This window comes from Chaetodon auriga, chromosome 16 (assembly GCF_051107435.1).
Source record: "Chaetodon auriga isolate fChaAug3 chromosome 16, fChaAug3.hap1, whole genome shotgun sequence".
Classification (NCBI taxonomy): Eukaryota; Metazoa; Chordata; class Actinopteri; order Chaetodontiformes; family Chaetodontidae; genus Chaetodon; species Chaetodon auriga.
Window position 1 is genome coordinate 3,554,222 of NC_135089.1, and position 18,244 is coordinate 3,572,465.

The 18,244-nt window shown below is 42.1% G+C and overlaps 2 protein-coding genes across 2 annotated transcripts; one reads left to right on the forward strand and one right to left on the reverse strand.

Annotated features, from left to right (window-relative positions):
* Positions 1 to 926: 926 nt before the first annotated feature.
* ppp1caa (protein phosphatase 1, catalytic subunit, alpha isozyme a) lies at positions 927 to 12,837 on the reverse strand. Its single transcript, XM_076752270.1, has 8 exons — positions 12,520 to 12,837; positions 12,107 to 12,217; positions 6,543 to 6,674; positions 6,040 to 6,270; positions 5,842 to 5,946; positions 5,525 to 5,748; positions 4,642 to 4,776; positions 927 to 4,447 (listed from the first exon to the last, which is right to left on the reverse strand). The coding sequence occupies exons 2-8, from the start codon at positions 12,159 to 12,161 to the stop codon at positions 4,331 to 4,333; spliced, it is 999 nt and encodes a 332-aa protein (XP_076608385.1). The 5' UTR covers positions 12,162 to 12,217; positions 12,520 to 12,837; the 3' UTR covers positions 927 to 4,330.
* Positions 12,838 to 14,699: 1,862 nt separating this feature from the next.
* On the forward strand, positions 14,700 to 17,855 carry cldni (claudin i). The gene is made up of 3 exons (XM_076752634.1): positions 14,700 to 14,770; positions 16,275 to 16,407; positions 17,274 to 17,855. Exons 2-3 carry the CDS (start codon positions 16,276 to 16,278, stop codon positions 17,769 to 17,771), a joined length of 630 nt encoding a protein of 209 aa, XP_076608749.1. The 5' UTR covers positions 14,700 to 14,770; position 16,275; the 3' UTR covers positions 17,772 to 17,855.
* The last annotated feature ends 389 nt before the right edge of the window (positions 17,856 to 18,244 follow it).

Below are 18,244 nucleotides of genomic sequence, written 5' to 3' on the forward strand. Positions count from 1 at the left end.
GCTTTTTCTTTTTTGAGATTTGATGCTGCTGTCTGGTGAGGACTCATACATAAATGTGATTCATCCATCAACAGGTGGCGACTTCACTGTCGAGGACGTCAGGCTGTGCCGTCTTAAATCTGCAGGGCCATCACACACCTGATCTGAATCAAAGATGTTCTTATGCATCTGTTAAAGCTGCGGATTTAACTCTCCTTCAGCATCTCCTGTTTTCTATTTCTTCACTTTCTTATCACTTGCTTACCAGCATCTTTTCCCTCTTATCTCAGTTTGTGATTTTCAAAGTCCAACACTATCTGCGACCACTTTGTCGTATTATCACATTAAACAGACTCGGGATTTTGCTTCTGAAGGCCTGCGTGAAATGAAATTGATTTTCAGAGAATTTCGGCCGTAAAGCAGCAGCCTGTGGTCCAATTTAACGCAGCTGTTTGGGCTCACTGCTGCTGAAATGTCCCCAGTGTACTCGCTCTCAGCAAGCCACAGGAAAGCGTAAAAGACGAGCAAAGGGGAAACGATAAAGACTGCAGAGACAGACGCAGGGACAGTTTGAAAACAGAAGAGGAAGGAAGAGGCTGGCAGCAGAGATGAAGAAAGACGGTGTGTGTTTTTTCTGCTTCACTTAAACCATTTCACACTGAACATGATCACCTGACAGACTCGCTTTGATTTGGCAGTCTGCGTGCCACCAGAGCCAGGTGAAATCCAGAAAATAAATAAGTAAACACACACGGAAAAAGAGGCCATCCATGTTATTGACTCAAGCCCAAGTGTTTGACAGACAGCAGAGGCAGCCTCCACAACAGAAAGGCAGAAAGAGATCAGGCTGACGGCAGGAGAGACGTGGAAAAACTGCAGTAGTACAGAGCTGTGACTCTTTCAGCAGCTTCCACCTTTCATGAGGAAGCAAAACCCAGACACAAATATACAAATTCTATGTTTTATTTCTACCTTGTAACAGAGACAATTTGTGATTGATTTGAAAACAAATGAAATAAAAAATACAGTTAACTTCTGTTGCTTCATTTTCTTAATTGTAATAATCTAATAATTTCATATCTACCCAGCGACAGTGCATGGTGCAAAACATCCCTGATTGATTAAAAAACCCTACACTAATAAGCTTGCAGTATCTAGCGTTAAGTTTGTCTGTAAAAACAATGTGAACAAAAAGGTAATTAAAGACCAGATTCTTAGAGGTAATGAGGACAGGAAATGTTAGAAGCAGAGGTTTGTACAGCTGTGAAAATGGGAATGAAAGTGGCGTTTTTCATGTTTCAGCACTGTATTATCTCTTACAGGAGCCACTCGTTTATTTTGCATTGTTGAAGACACTCTGTGCTCAACGCGTTAGCTCTCAAACCTCTTAACGTTTTATCATCCTGTTAGACTTGAATACCTTAAGTTTCTGCACATTTTCAGGTCTCATACATCAGATCAGCTTCCTCCACAGAGGGAAGGTCTGAATCATTGACAAATCAAAAGAAATGACATTCAAAGCACCAGATCACTGAACATTGTTCCCACCAGCATGTCAAGGTTAAGCTCGGCTCGGTTCACTGAAGGAACCTGAACACGTGAACAGAAACTGCGAGTCACCTGACGCGTGAATGTCCTGCAGTCATGGCGTTTGTGGGTGTATTTTCCTTAGTATTTGAATATAACTATGATTTCCTCATACTGCTTATTTTCATTTAATTTTTACTTCCTGAGTTGATGTGGATTGAACATGAGCGCGCAATATCCGACGCAGTTAAGAGCTGCGCTGTGCGCGAATTGTTAGAAAGCGAAGCAGGATTCTCAATAAAGCTTACTAACATTAATTTGATTAAAAAAAAAAATGATTTTCTGAGGTACTGAGTTGGAAACCTCTTGCTGAGAAAGTGGAGGAGAAAGGCGGGGCAGGATGGCGGCTTCTCCACCCTCAACTTGGACCAATATTTACTGTCTGCGCTGTGCGGAGAGCTGCTGCGGTCACACGCGTTCATGCCTGGACAGAGGGCTGAAGAATGAGGGCAGACAGCAAGCAGACACACCAATTATGTAACGGAGGGGAAAGTTTGTGTTGGATTGTTAGAAACGGGCAGTGAGACACCCTGAAACACTGAAACAGCTTTTCACCAGTTGCAACAGCCCGCGCTGGACTGCTCTCACCGGGACACCCTGTGTGCCAGCTGAACTTTACGCACAGCGGGAGGAATGCAAAGCGGCCCGTTTGTGACGTTAAGCAGTGATAGAAAGAGTTCCAATTTTTTTTATCATATATAAAAGTCCGTATGAAGAAGCAAAAAGTCTCTTTGAATGTGAATGAAGTCATGCGCTTTGAGGGTTCGCACTTGTCACCGGATCCACTTTGATCATTTCTAATACTGTGAAAATTCTGTCTGCGGCTCTTTGTGTTTGTTCCACCAGCAGGCTGATGAAAGAGGAGCAGAACATACTTACAGCAACTGAGAATGACTGCTGTCACAAGCAATGCAAGCACTTCCACACTCTTGCTCATTTACATAGCATAATCTAAGAAGCATACAAAACTATTTAGTAGCTGCTGTACACCTGGGAATTACCTGATGTCGCAACCGAAACCTTAAGCTAGATTCATTGGGAGTTCGCTGTACATGATTATCTTGAGTATGTTTGTCTTACAGTAAAATGATTTTGTGCTCAGATTTCCCATCAACTTGAAAAGACTCTCTGCTGCTAAGCCACAACTGGATCTATTCCCTCGCTCTATCCCGCTTTTTGCACGTTACACTCATTCAGTGTGGGCTTAAATTAAAATAAACCCACTCTTTGTTTTAAATCATGGACTCCACTGAAGCAGTCTTGACTAGAGGACTTCAAACTGGAAAGGTCAGAGCAGTGACTCACCATCTCATCTCCCTTTGATAGTTTTTGCCTTTGATCACAGCAAAAATGTAGAAAGCCTCAAAGCCACTTTCTCCTCAGTTTGCATCTTGAGTACGCTGCGTTCAATTCAGTACAAGATTAAATGCCAGATCAACAGCGCTCCACTTCTGGAAGTGCACATCCTGATATTACATTATGTGCAAGGACTGCTGGCGCTGAGCGACAGAGGCTCAGAGACAGGGCCACTTCCCTCTCACTTCCTGTTCCTAAACTTGATCAACAAATCCAACAATCATTAGAAAAAAATAAACATCTTGCATTGAAGAGATCCCTAATCAAACATCTACTTTATGTGATAAAAACAGGCAACATCTGTTCTGAGACCAGCTCCGGGCTCTCCTCTCCTGCAGTCCATGAATTTCCACTAAACAATCTTTGGATAAATCACACTGAAGCAACATGTGAACATGTTTAAACAAAGTGTAAACTGGACTAAAATGACTGAAACTTTCCAGCCTCTACATTTCTGCGAGTCTCGCTCAGAAGACGTCCGGTCTAACTGCTGTATTGTCGATCCAAAGGCAGCTCAAAGACAAACACAAGACTGGAAGGCTGCAGACGAACAAAGCAATGGCAAACACAAAGTGATCAGCATGATGGCAAAATTCAAATAAATGGTTGTTTTTATTCATCTTCAACTTTCAGTGAAGTAAAAACAAAAACAAGAAAAAAAAGTCAAACCTTATAGGTTTCATGTATCTACAAAAAGAAAAAAAAAAGAGGAAAAAAAAGAAACAAAACTACTTCACATCCATGGCCGCGTTCTCAAATCATTGGTTATCATTGAAAAAAAAAAAGGTTCTTTTATTGTGAATCCATGTCACTGAAGGATTCACCTGCACACGTATCCACCTGTGCACCCAGTGTGTGCGGTATGTGCCGTTACCGTTTGACCATGCAACTTGACCCCGACCCCCCCGCCCTCTCCCCACCCACTACAGAGACACACACAGACCTCTGAAACAGGATGTACAAAAGGTTGTGTTTAGCATTAAACAGTGCGGGGCCTTAACATAAACAGCTAAAGCTCCTCTCTCCGCCCCTTCCCCTCTTCCCCTGCACCCAGGTTTGAAATAACATGATGGATACACAAGAACCCATCTCTACAAAAAAAAAAAAAAAGAAAAAGAGACAGGAAAACAGAACAGAGGGTACAGGAGGAAGAAAAAAAAACATACATACACAATACAGCAGTTTCCTCTGTATCATTCTCACTTTCTTTTTACACACTCACACAAAAAAAGTGCACACAAACAGTTAAAAACACTTTGAGAGAGAAAAAACATGATTGAACCCTGGACACTTGTCTGCTTTGTTGCCATTTGGTGACGAGGGAGACACGAGTTTGGGAGGTAGAGGAAAAAAAGAGCGTTGGGCCGACGGGGGGGTGGCAGGTTGTGGGAGGGGGGACCAGCGGGTGTTATTTCTTGGCCTTGGCGGACTTGGCTGAATTTCGTGGCGGGGTGACCGGTCTCCCAGACCCCATTCCTCCCCCTCCACCGTAAGGATACAATTTCTTATCTGCTGGCTTCAGAATCTTTGAGGGAGACAAAGAAAGTCTGATTTAGTTTTATTTCTATTTTATACCAATTGTGAGGTTAAAAAACGAGCTCAAACAGTATAAAGAGGAAAAATGCATTCACTGGAACTGACTGACGATCGGCGCTGTATGACCTCGGTTTGATGCTGGTAAACGAAACGCATGCAGCAAACAGGCTCTGCTGTACACACCTGGAAGGAGCACATGAGCGTCTCATCCACACTCATCATGGCACCGGCGTTGTCAAACTCTCCGCAGTAGTTGGGAGCCGAGAAAAGGGTGACGAGCTGCCTCTTAGCGAAAAACTCATAACCGTCCTCCACCACCTCAGGACGGAGAGAACAATGTCAACACCACACACAGAAAACAGAGGCAAGACAATGAACGAACAACACAGATCACTGACAGGTTTGGTTGTGATGCATATTACATTTTAGTGTGTTTGAAGTAATCACCTGCTTTTGAATTGAAAGTTAGAATCTTAAAGATTTGTACTTAAATGTGTCTGAATGAGTTAACACAGTGGAGTCTGTGGCGACATTCCTGTAAAAAAATGCTGTATCAAGTAAATGTTCGTGCAAACAGAATTTCCTGCTGCTGCAGCCTCAGATTTAAACACTTCAGTGCAAAGCACGAGATGACTCGTATTATGAAGCAGTCACAGGAAACAGTGCTTTCAGTCAGCGTCGCTTCAACTGCTATCGTTCATCAGAGACAGCCTGCAGAACCAGACAATGGTCATTTTCTGCATTTTTTGACAGTGTGTCAGCCTGACATATCGCAGGGAGGAACAGAACAAGAAGCTGCAGGCGACAGGCTGCACACCTGCACTGTGCCCTGCTGTCCGCAGACTCCCGGCATGTGAAGCATAAAATCAGATCACAGCGCTCACAGTATGATGGAAGAAAGGCCCATTATTGCCTGTCTTTGTTAATGCGACAATAGTTTGTTTTGTGTGATTTGTAGTATTAACACACATTCGCCAAATCTTCGAGATTGAAACTTGACGGAGGACAAACGCATGTCCCACAGCTTCATCTAGCAGGAGCACGAGGCCTCCTGGCTAAACATTACCTGGTGCGCCCTGCATATTAGGTCCATGTCGTGTTTGTGCAAAAATTTGGCCACCACATCTGCCCCGAACGTGAAGGAGACACCACGGTCGTTTTCACCCCAGCCCAGCACGTCTTTGTCTGGATCAGCCCACAGCAAGTCACATAACAAACCCTGGTCAGGCACGTCTGTGGGTCGCATTACTCTGCGGATCTGCTCCATAGACTGAAGATCAGGAGAGAGGCCTGGAGAGAGACCGCACACCCATCTTAGTCTGGTTCTTTCCATCTAATGTGCACCATCCGATCCTCATAACGTCTTATATTAACGAGGCCTACCTCCGTGACAGCAGAAGATTTTCTCATCTACAATGGCAGCCACAGGTAAACAGTTGAAGCAGTCCGTGAAGGTCTTCCACAGCTTAATGTTATACCGCCGCTTACCTACCAACAAAAGAGGAGAGATGAGAACTCAGTTCAGCGGTGACGAGAACAGATCTGACACTGTTCCTGTTTCAAAAAGCACACCACACTTACACTCATCATAGAAGCCGTAGATTCGATTAATAGAGGCGCATTCATGGTTTCCACGCAGCAGGAAAAAGTTCTCTGGATATTTAATCTTGTAGGCTAGAAGCAGGCAGATGGTCTCCAGTGACTGCTTCCCTCTGTCTACGTAGTCACCCAGGAACAGGTAGTTGCTTTCCGGGGGGAAGCCTCCATATTCAAAGAGCCGGAGCAGATCATAGTACTGACCGTGGACATCACCTGCAGGGGGCAGCAGAGGAGTGCAGTTCAAACACCGTACTTCCACTGCTGCTGGGAGGAGCTGCTTCTGTATGCAGAGTCCACACTTATTAACTGATACCATTTGTAATTACAGATGAGCTAACAGTCTAATAAATCACGAATAAAACCTCAAGCATTGATTATCCTCTCCTGCAAAGACTGTCGACAGTGCAACATCTCAGACTACGTGATATCCCACACTTGGTCTTGATGCATTATTGATATTCACTGACCACTTCATTAAAACTCACCACAGATTTTGAGGGGAGCTTCGAGCTCGAGCAGGATTGGCTGGCTCAGGAAGATTTCACGGGACTTTAAGCAAAGGCCACGGATCTCACTTTCTGTCAGCTGGACATTCTTCCCTGGCCGAGAGCCCTTGACTGAAAAAAGGGGGACAAAGGGACAGACGTTTCATGAAAGATACAATGATACCAGAGAGACACACCTATGCTGAGAGCCGTGAGAAAGATTCAATGAAGGAGGACGTAGGACAGAAACGTGATCCTTGGGATTAAATCCAGACCACCAGACTGGGAAGTTAACACCTCCCACGAGCCAAATGCTGGCAAATTCTGTTAGCAGTGCAGTCTAACAGCCACTTCTGCAGGTAACCATATCATTTAGACACAATATCATACTCCAGATTTTAGAGATCAGTTACTACCACAAGATACACGTTTAACGTCTATCAGACCTCGACAGGAGGAGATGAACCTGTGCAGAGATGAAAACGTGATCAGTGGAAACTAGCCTGATGTTGTCAGCCTCAAAAGCACGTCTTTGTGCTTTGGTGGCAGTTCAAACCCGAATTACGGGAAATACATGAAACCCACTTCCCGTTTAGCTGATGTGGCTGCAGCAAGGACACTGCAAACATGCAATGGTGTGTACGCTGCACAAAGTAGACTGTAATAACTCTGCTTCAAGGCACCAATAAGGCCAAGAAACAGGTTATAATATGAAATTAAAACAAACAGAAACTGTTTTATCGTGTAATAATCAAAGTGACATTCTGTGCTACGTTCACTGATGCTATCAGAATCAGCAGGTTCGTCAAGTCTCTCCTTGTCATGCTTTTCACACTTACCACACATACAGGATGGAGCCAAACACAAATCATGATAAAGACTAGAACAACGTACCCAATTTATTTTTCTGACAGATTACTTGTCATAAACCGACGTGTGACATTAATACTTGCTGTCATGGCTCAAACGGAAGAAAAGGCAGCAACAGACAACAAAGAAATAAAGCTTGGTAGTCTCATGAGCATTCTTAAAAGATTTATATCAAATGAGCACGACTGCTCATAATTCAGATCAAAATATTTGCACACTGACATGCCAACCGTAGGGTGTGGACGTGATGCAATGTGACTGTATCTCAGTGACTTTGTGTACTGAAGCCTTATGCAAGACTGTCCCTGATGGAGTCTGGAATCTGGTTTGTTTGTATCACTGACAGAGTCAATCACACCCCCCATTCCTACATGTGCTGCTTGATGCCAAAGCAAATCCTGACACAAACTGTACGAGCCTACGAATGAAGAGTCTCATTCCCACCCAACAAATCATGTAGCGGAGACAGAACTGCCTCCAACATCTCCGTGACAATCATTTTCAAGTTACCAGAGTTCTCTCAAACATGCTTATGGGTTTAAACCACTGCCGGGCGTTAACTGTTTAACAGACAAATAGACAAGTGATTTCACCTTTAAATGTCAAACTATCAAAGTGTCAAAGATCAAGGGTGAGTAATTACAGCAAAATGACAGCTCAAGTCAAACTACGCCTGTTTAACAACATTAAGTCTGTAATCGTACTCCCTACTAAACAAGTTCAGAGGCAAAGTTATGTAATTTTCTGAATAATGATCATTGTTTGGTCAATACTGAGATCACACTTACTCTTGATGGGTAACTTTCCCATAAAACAGTTACTCCAGTTGAGCATTGACTCTAAAACTGCCACCACTTTCACCTCGTAACTGTTAAGCAATGACCTAAAACCTGTTTCAAATTTATCCCACGTCTTTTCCAAGAAATAAATGTCACCTCATAAGCCAAGGTTTAATAAAAATCATAATAAAAAGCCTACACTAAGGCCTCCAGAGCAGCATTCAAACGAATAAGGATTCAATCTCCATGTGCAAATGCTGTTTCATTACACTTGCCGGGAGCCTTTGTGGTGAAAATGCTTTTGTCAGTGATGACAAGTGTGCAGCAGAGAGCCACTGATCACAGCGTCCATCAAAGACACATTTGTGACTGATCAGACAGTTTTCCAGTGATTGGTAAAGCAGTTTCCATGTGAACACAGAGCTCCTGATTTGATGTACCAGGGAAGGCACTTTAAACATCAGTTTAACAAGAGATCAAATTACCTTGTGGTGTCTAAAAATCAGGATTTAAATCATCACAAAGGAGAATTACATGCTAAAAATTTGGCAACCAAAGCTGCTGGTTAACTCTTAAATAGTAACTTCTGAGAACTGGTCACAGATTGGATCATTGCTACTGTGAGAAGAATAATTGCTGGTAATTTCAAAATAACATTTGCTTGTATGCATATGGAAACAGACGCACAGATCACGTATTTGATCAAGCAATAAATCATCACAGATATCCTTTACTTGTCCATTGTTGTCACATGCAGAGCACTAGAGACAATTACAATTTGTCATTTGGCAGACGCTTTTATCCAAAGCGACGTACATATGACATTTTCATACATCACAAGCGAGGTTCTGGACAGGAGAGAACAACAAGAGTAAGCGCCCTAAGGCAAATTTCTGGTCCAATTGGACATAGGTGCTATGCTGTAATGTATAGAGTGAACAGTGAGTTTTTCTTTTTTTTGTTTCGCTGTTTTTAAGAAAGAAGATGTTCAGTAAAGAGCTTGGTCGCCACAATGTGGAAATTTTCCCTCCAGTTAATAAACTTTTGACAACACCGGTGTTACCAATTACACTGGACATTTAACAAGAAAAGATATTTGTTTAAGATGCTTAATATCTGTAGATTGCTTTTATATTTAAAGCAACGTTATACAACTGATATCTTTAGTGATCTGGCGCCTGTACAGTTTTTTAGTGCAATCACCTTCTACATCTACATGTATTTTTTTATGATTACATTACTGAGTCTCAAAAAGCAGTGAGTTGACAACTTTGCTAACACAGCCAAACATGACGCAAGTGCAAAAACGTAGGACACAGCAGGCCAGCTAATATTATCTACTCATTCGACAGCAAGAAGGCCAGCTCGGCGTCTGTCTTGCAGCCTTTTATTTCACGAAACTCTCGCCAACGATAACTATAAGCCAGTGTGAGATTTACTCTTGTCTGGCCTCTTGATCAGTCACTCCCTTTTTCTTTTCTTAGCTTCCCTCATCAACGTCCTCTTCAATCTCGCCATCTCTGCCACAGTGGCTGCAGAGGCTGCTGAATCTGGTTTCACTGCCCGCTTGACCGGCTCTGGTGCATGCCTGAACCCAGCACAACAGTAGTAACACTGGTATCACAGACTACTGCAGCAAGCATTCAAAGCAGCCTGACACTTGATTACAGACCATCTCTCACTGCAATGAATCTAGCTTTCATAGTGCTTATAAAGCCCTTGGAAAGGGAGGGTGAGGGTAGAAATCAACATATGGATGTAAAATAATGGCACTATCCTGAAGCAGCAACTGAAAGCTGAGTGCTAAACAGTGAAAAGTAGGCATAAATACTGCAATGCTGCTTGTCATTTTAAACCTGGATTATAGAAGGCTAAGCCCTGACAGAGCTTACTCCAAAGTTAGCCACATAGCCAGTGGGCAACAGTGAGCTTATAATGAGGGGCACAGACAAAAGGCTTTCCACTACACTGGTCAGGGGGCAGAAAACAAAGAGCTGGACCAGCACAACAGAAAAGCAGCGTCGGAGTGCTGGAATCAACAGTTGGTTTGGTTCAGCACTCCTGACTCAGTGCTGGGCGTCCTGGCTAAGCTTACGTGATGTCACGCTCTCCAGACATGCTATTAGCAACGCACACTCCCAGAGTACACTTAGCTCTAGAGCTACGACAGCAATCCAATTGAAACTGCTCATTATCCAAACACTTTTAATTGGTTTGGTCTCGAAGCACAGTCAGCACGCAGGAAGGGCACTTTCTTGTCCACATAGGAGGCTGAGCTGGTAATTTATCAACCTTTTGATGCATCACCTGCAGTGGCGTGAGTATTCGTGAGTCTCCTATAGCTTTGATCAAAGCAGATCAACGCAGTAATAATACTAACAAGAGGCCACTCTCAGCAATAAAACCACAAATGCCGACAAAAAAGGTCAAGTGAGTTACATAAGAGGATATAAATACTGCCACTGTCAGGCTTGTTTGTCTTCTGTGTTTGGCAGACAACCTTATCACGGCCCAAGTATAACATAACAATCCATGTACAAAACACAGCCAGCAGGGTCCACAGTCAATGTCAAACTCCCAGGAGGCACTATGACTGTACATGCATATTTGTGAATAATCCCAATCACCTCCACCAGCTCAGCTTAGGCTGATCATACCAGCCTATATTTAAGAAGGTAAACAAACAGGGCTAAGATCAAATCTATTAACAGTGTGAGGCCTGGGGAAATTCTGTGTGCCAGACATTTCTCATTGACTGGCCAAAAGGTCTTTTAATACCGTGACTGAAGGTGTTATTTTAATATTTCTCACCTTGTAGAGGCCACAAGATCCCTAAACAACATACGTGATGTTGCTCCTGTGAACCAGTCACACAAAGAAGTCTCAATGTCAACATTTCCATAGGGGAAACACATGTGTATGCGTGAAACAGGCATAATTTCCACACCCAGTTCACTTGCCTCACAAGGACAACTACAGAGGTCACAACCTTCTTTCTTGTGCTCTTTAGATGAACTGTACAGTTGGGTCTACAGAGATTTATTCTTCTGTTTGATGTCTTCAGGACTGTTACACAATAATCATGAGACTGTAAAGATAAAACAGCCCTGTTTCCCCTCACAGACACACACACACACACACACACACACCTCAAACCATAACAAGTCTGCCTCCACTCATTGTTCCAGCAGGCGTTCAGACATTTAAAACCTACAACTTATGAATGGTTTGCGTGCCTGAATCTTATACACACAAGATGTTTTACAGCTACAACATAAAAAAATGACTTACAGCTATGAACTTATGGCATTCTTCACAGGGACATGCAGACGACGTAAGCAGCTGACGTAAGCACTTCATATCTTGCTTTAAAAACGGCAGTGGAGCAGCAGAGCTGGCCCAACAGCAGTTTGATTTATTAGAAGTGAGCATGTGCCAATCAAAGCATCTCTTATTTGTACACCTCATTAACAAATCACTCTGCGGAAGGCTGTGGCTGCAAATTGTAATCAGACTTTCGATGGGAAAAAGCTATTGCACTGAGCTGAAACCATAAACCCCAAACCAGTCCTGTATGAGAGGGTGTAATCTGTGTGTGTGATGTTCATCTTTCCCCCTTGATTTGCAAACAACACCGTAACAATGTGTCCGATGAAAACAGGAATCGATGACTATGAAAAAGATATAATAATCTGTAAAGATCAGGGTTGACTACAACCGTTCATCAGAATCAAACCATCGAGTCTGGGAGCACAAAAATCTCAAGTAGGCTACCAACGGTACAACATAACGTGACTACCTTTAACTTTAGCCGCCGTGCCTGGTAGCTTATATAAAATACACATTTCACTAGCATCCGGATATCCCATAAACTAAAAGAAGCACATTGCTGCACAGTGGGTTTGGTCCTCTCACCTTCCAAGAGACGCTGAATTATAGAGTCGATGTTTAATTTGTCTGGCTCCGCCATTTTCTTTATTTTCTGACGTTCTCGGGCAGTCAAGACCTTGGTTTTCCGTGTTGCACCTTAGATTTCAAGAACACAGAGAAAAGGAGACGGACAGTAACAGTTAGCCACTCATAATATATGTTTTAATACACGTCGGTTGGCTAACTTAACGAGTGACAAGCACTGGCTAATGGGCGAATGTTAACGGACTGGAACAATGAATGAGCTTCTGCGAGCTTGGGCTAGGCAAGCTAGCTATGTAGCTAATAGCCAAGTAACGTAAGATACACATTTAAAGTAGCAGCAGCAAACCTGAACGGCTAGTTAGCTAACGTTAGCTTTAGAATTCAACTTATTGACGGATGAAATGCCCCCGTACCTTGTCTTCAGTTTAACGACAGCCCTCCTGGGACGAGCAATGTGCAAATATTTATCCTCTGAACTCAATCTTGGCCTCTTTCCTCAGGTCTATCCGAGTCCCTTCACTCTTTGCCCAGGAACTTTAAAAGAGGGCCGTTTCTACCGAAGTGTCTACGGTAACGTAGGAGGCTGAATCAAACCGAGGTCTTCACGCGTTTCTCACAAGATTATTGGTCCATTCTGGAATTTAGAACTCGAATACTCGCATTTGATTGGACGTTTGCCGGGTCCGTCTTACGCTTAAACTCCTCTCTCAGCCGTTTACAATGGAAACAATGGAGGGTTAAGTGAGAGCTCAAAGTGCGCCACCAGGTGCTCACAAGTGGAATTACAACGTAAAAACTAAAAATACCATCCACACAGGCCTGTACAGTCAAAGAACATCTAGTTCAAAAGCTCTGTAATTAATAATTTTCAGAGAAGCATAGTTTTCAGCATTCTTGAGACTTAAAATTACCTTGGCTAAAATCAATAAGGATTTTTGAGACCATAGTTTTTTTATGGAACAAATGGAAATAATAAAAATAAATCTATTATTAATATTATTTTGATCATGTATTGAAGGACTACACCAAATCTTGGGGCCGGCAACATTAAATTTAAAATATTCTTTCTGGTCACAAGACTATATCTGCTTGTCATGAAATAGATATTATAGAAAACTAGAAAGTAATGATCAGTCTTTTCTTTCTTTTAGTAACGTTTATGTTTCTTGGTTGTCCTGCTGCTTTGACACGCAGACATAGATCAGACAGATTTACACTGACTGCTCAGGTGACAGTGTTGGAATGTAACCAGGTGCATTAATTCAAGTATTCTGCTTTAGTACAAATATGAGGTACAATAACTTCTATTTCACCTGAGTATTTCCATTTCATTGTAGTTGATATTAAAGGGAAATATTCTGCTTTCCAATCCAGACTGAGATCATACATAAAACATACGACGAGCTAATAAAATAGGAAGCATTTTTATAAATTAAACCACACAACATCTTGACCCACTATAGCAGTAAAACACATGAAGCTATCATCACTGATAATAATAATAGAATAATTAAATAAGTGATAAAAAAAAATATTTCTGCATTAAAAGTACTATTATTTACTAATGTTTTCAATGCAGGACTTTTACTTGTAATAAAGTTTACTATGTCTGTGATACTGTTAGTTTTATGTAAGTACAACAAATTCAAAATACTTAATGTACTTACTTTAATACTTTTAGGACATTTTAATTACAGGGTAAAAGTGCAAATTGTAACTGAATTACAATTAAGCCGACCCTTCTATTATATATTACAGTAGATGTACAGAATGTGTTAAAATGTAGTTAAAATCATGTCAAATTTCAGCTGTGTTGCTCTGCACTTAAGATTTTGTTCAATATAAATAAATATTCTTTCTATTTATTTCTATTGATCCTCTCCATCACTAAATCCTCTTCCAAACTAAATTCTAAATGTATGTGTATATTATGGAAACCAAAGCTGAACATATGTGTCACTCTGTCTGCCTGTTATTGGACGTGTCACATGGTTGTTTCCACAACATTCCTTTACATTTCCTCATTTGTTTCCATCTCTTGATCCATGAAACTTATATTCTTACGCAAAATCCCAAACCCACTCCGTCTCGGTTTCCTAAATCAGCCTCCTTGGATTCGTCATAGTCGTCACAGTTTCGACAGAGGTGGGTGGAGGGGTGGGGGGGGTCTATGATGTGCAGGTATGGAAGCCCAGGTGGTGTTCCAGGTGACTCAATCTGCTTTTTTTGGCAACCAGAATGAGTCATTCAGCATCACTTCAAAACATCCAACACGTTTGGGTTTTGATCAGTTTTGACTCTGATGCTAAGACTTTACAACCTGTTTTATTTGCTGGAAACTCTGAGGTTTATCCGCAGTAAAGCGAAGTCAAAGCTCCAGAGATCCACAGCAGGTCTAAGGTGGAAAAAGAGAGGGAAACATACGTGCAGGACAAGTCAGGTCTGGTCTTGAGGTCCGTCCCTCCTATGTGCTTCCCTGTTCGAGCTCAGCCCCACCCTACACCTCACATTCCTCTACATATACCCCATCTTATCACTCAGTATCTGTACAACTCTTGTGCATCAGACACAGCATCTTCAAAACAACACACAGGCAGCAAGAAAGAACCTCAAGAAACACCTCGTTTTTGATTTTTCAGAAGTTCAGAGGACACAAAGTAAAAGGTAGGCATCCTTTTTTTTTAATCCACTTTTTACTCAGATGGAAATCCGGAGCTTTGAAAAGAGATATGATTCTACAAAAGCTTGAAATGACAGAGGATGAAAGGATTGGTGGAGGATTAGTTGGATACGTTTTTATGAGCACCAGCAAAAATCACGACAAGCACAAATAAACAGCTGTGAGAGAGCAAAATAAAAAAAAAAATGCCATGAGAGGCTCAGCAGCATGTTTGTGATTTGATTTTCAGTGAACGTTTTTTGTTTGTGATCCCTGTTCAGAGGGAGGTTTGATAAGACTTTACATGTGTTAATTTATTTAAAAAATGTTTATTTCCTATCAGTAATTTTGAGGAAAAAATGATTTCAGCAGCAGGAATGAAAACATCTGATTTTAAATCCAGTGACCCACATCCGATTAGTTTCCAGTCTTCAATCTGCTCTGAAAGTTTGTGATCTGGGGCGGGTCACATACGCTTAAAAGTAAGATATTTTTGTCTTGGTCTAAATCCAGTTACCCTGTCCAACCCTGACTGGGTTATTGGCTCTCCTTTGTTATTTCACTGGAATTATGGTGTCGGAAAATAGGTTTAATGGTCATCTGTGGGTATGAGACACTCTGAAATGCAATAAAATGTGCTCCTCTTCAGATGTTAGGATCATTTGAATAGTCTGTGTGGATGAAGAACAAAGGGAAGGGCTTCCTCGCATGAAAAAAGGATGTATTGTCTGAATAAGTAATAGTAATAAACACACATCAAACGAAAATATAGACGTGTGTTTAATTTGTCGAGTTTGTGTTGTTCTTTCTTAATAATGTGCTTTTTTTCCCAGCACTCAAATTTAAGTCAAAATTTCTTTCATGTTTTAATTTTGTTATTTGTCTCATATCAGAACATACCATTTATCAAAATAAAGCTAGCGCAAATAAACTATGAAAACATTTACTTTAATAATTCCAATTAATTAAAGATCCTCTGATTTCAGATCAAAAGCGCTTAAAATTCATCACTTTTCATGCAGAATTCATATCTTTCTTCACCTGCCAGCTTTGTTTTCAGGCACCTTGTTGACTCACACTTTAATTCTGAAGTTGTATCAGTGGCTCTAAATTAAATAAGTGAGGCAGATTTTTGAGGTAAGAAGATGTGAGGGAGTGGTTCAGCCAATCCTGGGTGGAGATCCAGGAGGCCAGGGCCTGTCGGGACACGAATTTGTTTTAAAATATAGCCCTAAGCCACATAATCCTGTGAAGGCCTGTCGGAGGGACGCGGGTGTTTGTCTGCCTGCGTGCTCAGCTATGCAATCACAAAACCCCCCACAGATCAACCACAGTACCAACAGATAAATGGCTTCCATATCTTTGATTAGCAGAAGAGATTTAGTAACTCCTCCTCGAAACCACAGGAGAAACACAAGACGAGTTTTAGTCAAACAGCACAGCAACAGTGAAGTGAAGCTGTGATGATCGTCCTCATGCCTGAAGTTGTTCCGCCTTGTCTTCTTACAGAATGGGATCTGTTGGAGTGCAGATTGTTTGTGTGGCCCTCGGGGTCCTCGGCCTGATCGGGGTGATCGTATGCTGCGCTGTCCCGCGCTGGAAAGTGTCCTCCTTCACAGGAACCAACATTGTGACCGCGCAGGTAATGAAACACTTCAGCCTCTTATCATGAAAGGTCACCAGGAAGATGTTTGTAGGTTTGGCAGGGAGGGAAAACCAACATTTCAGGCTTTCAGCATCTATCAGAGAGAGTATTATTAACTAAAAAAAAATCGTTTATGTGATTCCTTTCCAGTCACATAAAAATAGCCACACTCAGTTTATTATTATTACATAAAAACTCAGTAAAAGAAGAGTATTATTACTGCAGTATCAAGGACCTGTACTAAAGTATAATACTCCAGTGCAAGTAAAAGTCCTGCATTGAAAACATCACTTAAATTATTAAGATAAGATAAGATAAGATATCGATCCCACTCTGGGGAAATGAAATTGTACATTTTGTACAGATTCTAAGAAAAACCGACCAGTGGAACACGCTCAATTACACTTAATGCACCTAATACTGTTGCATAAAAACGAACATTGAGAACGCTGAATATTAGTCGTATTAATAATTAAAAGTATTAAAGTAAAAGTACATAATGGTGACGTCATATATTACATGTACCAACATTTCACTGTTGCAGTTGCTGAAGGTGGAGTTAATTTTATCTACTTTATACACAGTGATTGTAGTTTAATATATGAAAATGCATCATCATCAGTTTGTAAAACCTTATCAAACACAGTAATTGACAACTAAAGCTGTAAAATACATGCAGAGGAGTGACAACTAACATTTCCAAGTATTTCCAAGCGTAACGTAGCATAAAATGGAAATACACAAGTAAAGTAGAAGTACATCTTCTTAATTACAGTACTTGAGTTACGTTCCGCTGGACGTGACTGATACATGAAATGACTTGACATATGAAAACCTGTGTCTCCTTCTGTCTGTGTGAGCAGAGCAGTCAGGACGGCCTGTGGACCAGCTGCGTGGTGCAGAGTACCGGCCAGCAGCAGTGCAAGAACTACGACTCCCTGCTGGTGTTGCCCTCTGACCTTCAGGCCGCCCGCGCCATGACCATCATCAGCTGCCTGCTCAGCTGCCTCAGCCTCCTCATCCTCTTCTGCGGGGCTGACTTCACCACCTGCGTGCAGAACGAAGACGCCAAGCCGAAGATCAGCCTGGTGTCCGGGGTCGGCCTGCTGCTGGCCGGCCTCCTGGTCATCATCCCCGTCAGCTGGTCCGCCAACATCATTGTGAGAAACTTCAACAGCCCCCTGGTGGCTGACAAGAAGGAGCTGGGAGCGTGTATCTTCGTGGGCTGGGGGGCCGGCGTGCTGCTCCTCCTCGCTGGCGGTCTGCTCTGCTGCTTCAGCAGGCCCAAATCTGGCAGCTCCGGCGGAACCGCCAAGTATTACAGCAACAACGCCTCCGCCCCCAACAAAAACTACGTGTAGTGGCTTTATGGAAGGGACTGGTGCTTTACGGAGGGGAGGGCGGGTTAGCTGGTGCACGACTGGGGGGCAACAAAGTAGATGACACCAGGGTTTGTTTAGAAAAAACTGAAAAAGTCTGTGTAAATACTGAATTCTGATAATAATTATCTCCAACTTTTTATTACATATTCGTAGTTATGCTGGTGATGTTTTAGACTTTAAAGCCGCTTCACGATTAGGTGCTGGGTTAGCATAAGATGTTTGAAAGGACGCAGAAAACAAACGGTGTACGGGCTGTAAACTCTGGGATCTTTGAATTAAAAAGGTTTTATCGTGGCTGCCAAACAGTCGCATTCTCCTTAGTTTTCTTGAAGCATTTGTCTTCAAAAGTGCCTTCAAAGATCCACAAATGTAAAGTAAAATTCAAGATTATGAAACCATGCAAGGCGTCTTTGTGAGAAGAAAAAAGATCCGAAAGTGTTTCTGTTAGTTAA

Excerpts from the sequence above, each read along its gene's own strand:
- ppp1caa (XM_076752270.1), bottom strand. The coding sequence starts at position 12,161 with ATGGCGGAGCCAGACAAATTAAACATCGACTCTATAATTCAGCGTCTC. Across the intron at positions 6,271-6,542 it reads AGCTCCCCTCAAAATCTGTG|GTGATGTCCACGGTCAGTAC; the intron begins GTGAGTTTTAAT and ends TGCCCCCTGCAG. Across the intron at positions 4,448-4,641 it reads CGCTCATGTGCTCCTTCCAG|ATTCTGAAGCCAGCAGATAA; the intron begins GTGTGTACAGCA and ends TCTCCCTCAAAG.
- cldni (XM_076752634.1), top strand. The coding sequence starts at position 16,276 with ATGGGATCTGTTGGAGTGCAGATTGTTTGTGTGGCCCTCGGGGTCCTC. Across the intron at positions 16,408-17,273 it reads CCAACATTGTGACCGCGCAG|AGCAGTCAGGACGGCCTGTG; the intron begins GTAATGAAACAC and ends CTGTGTGAGCAG.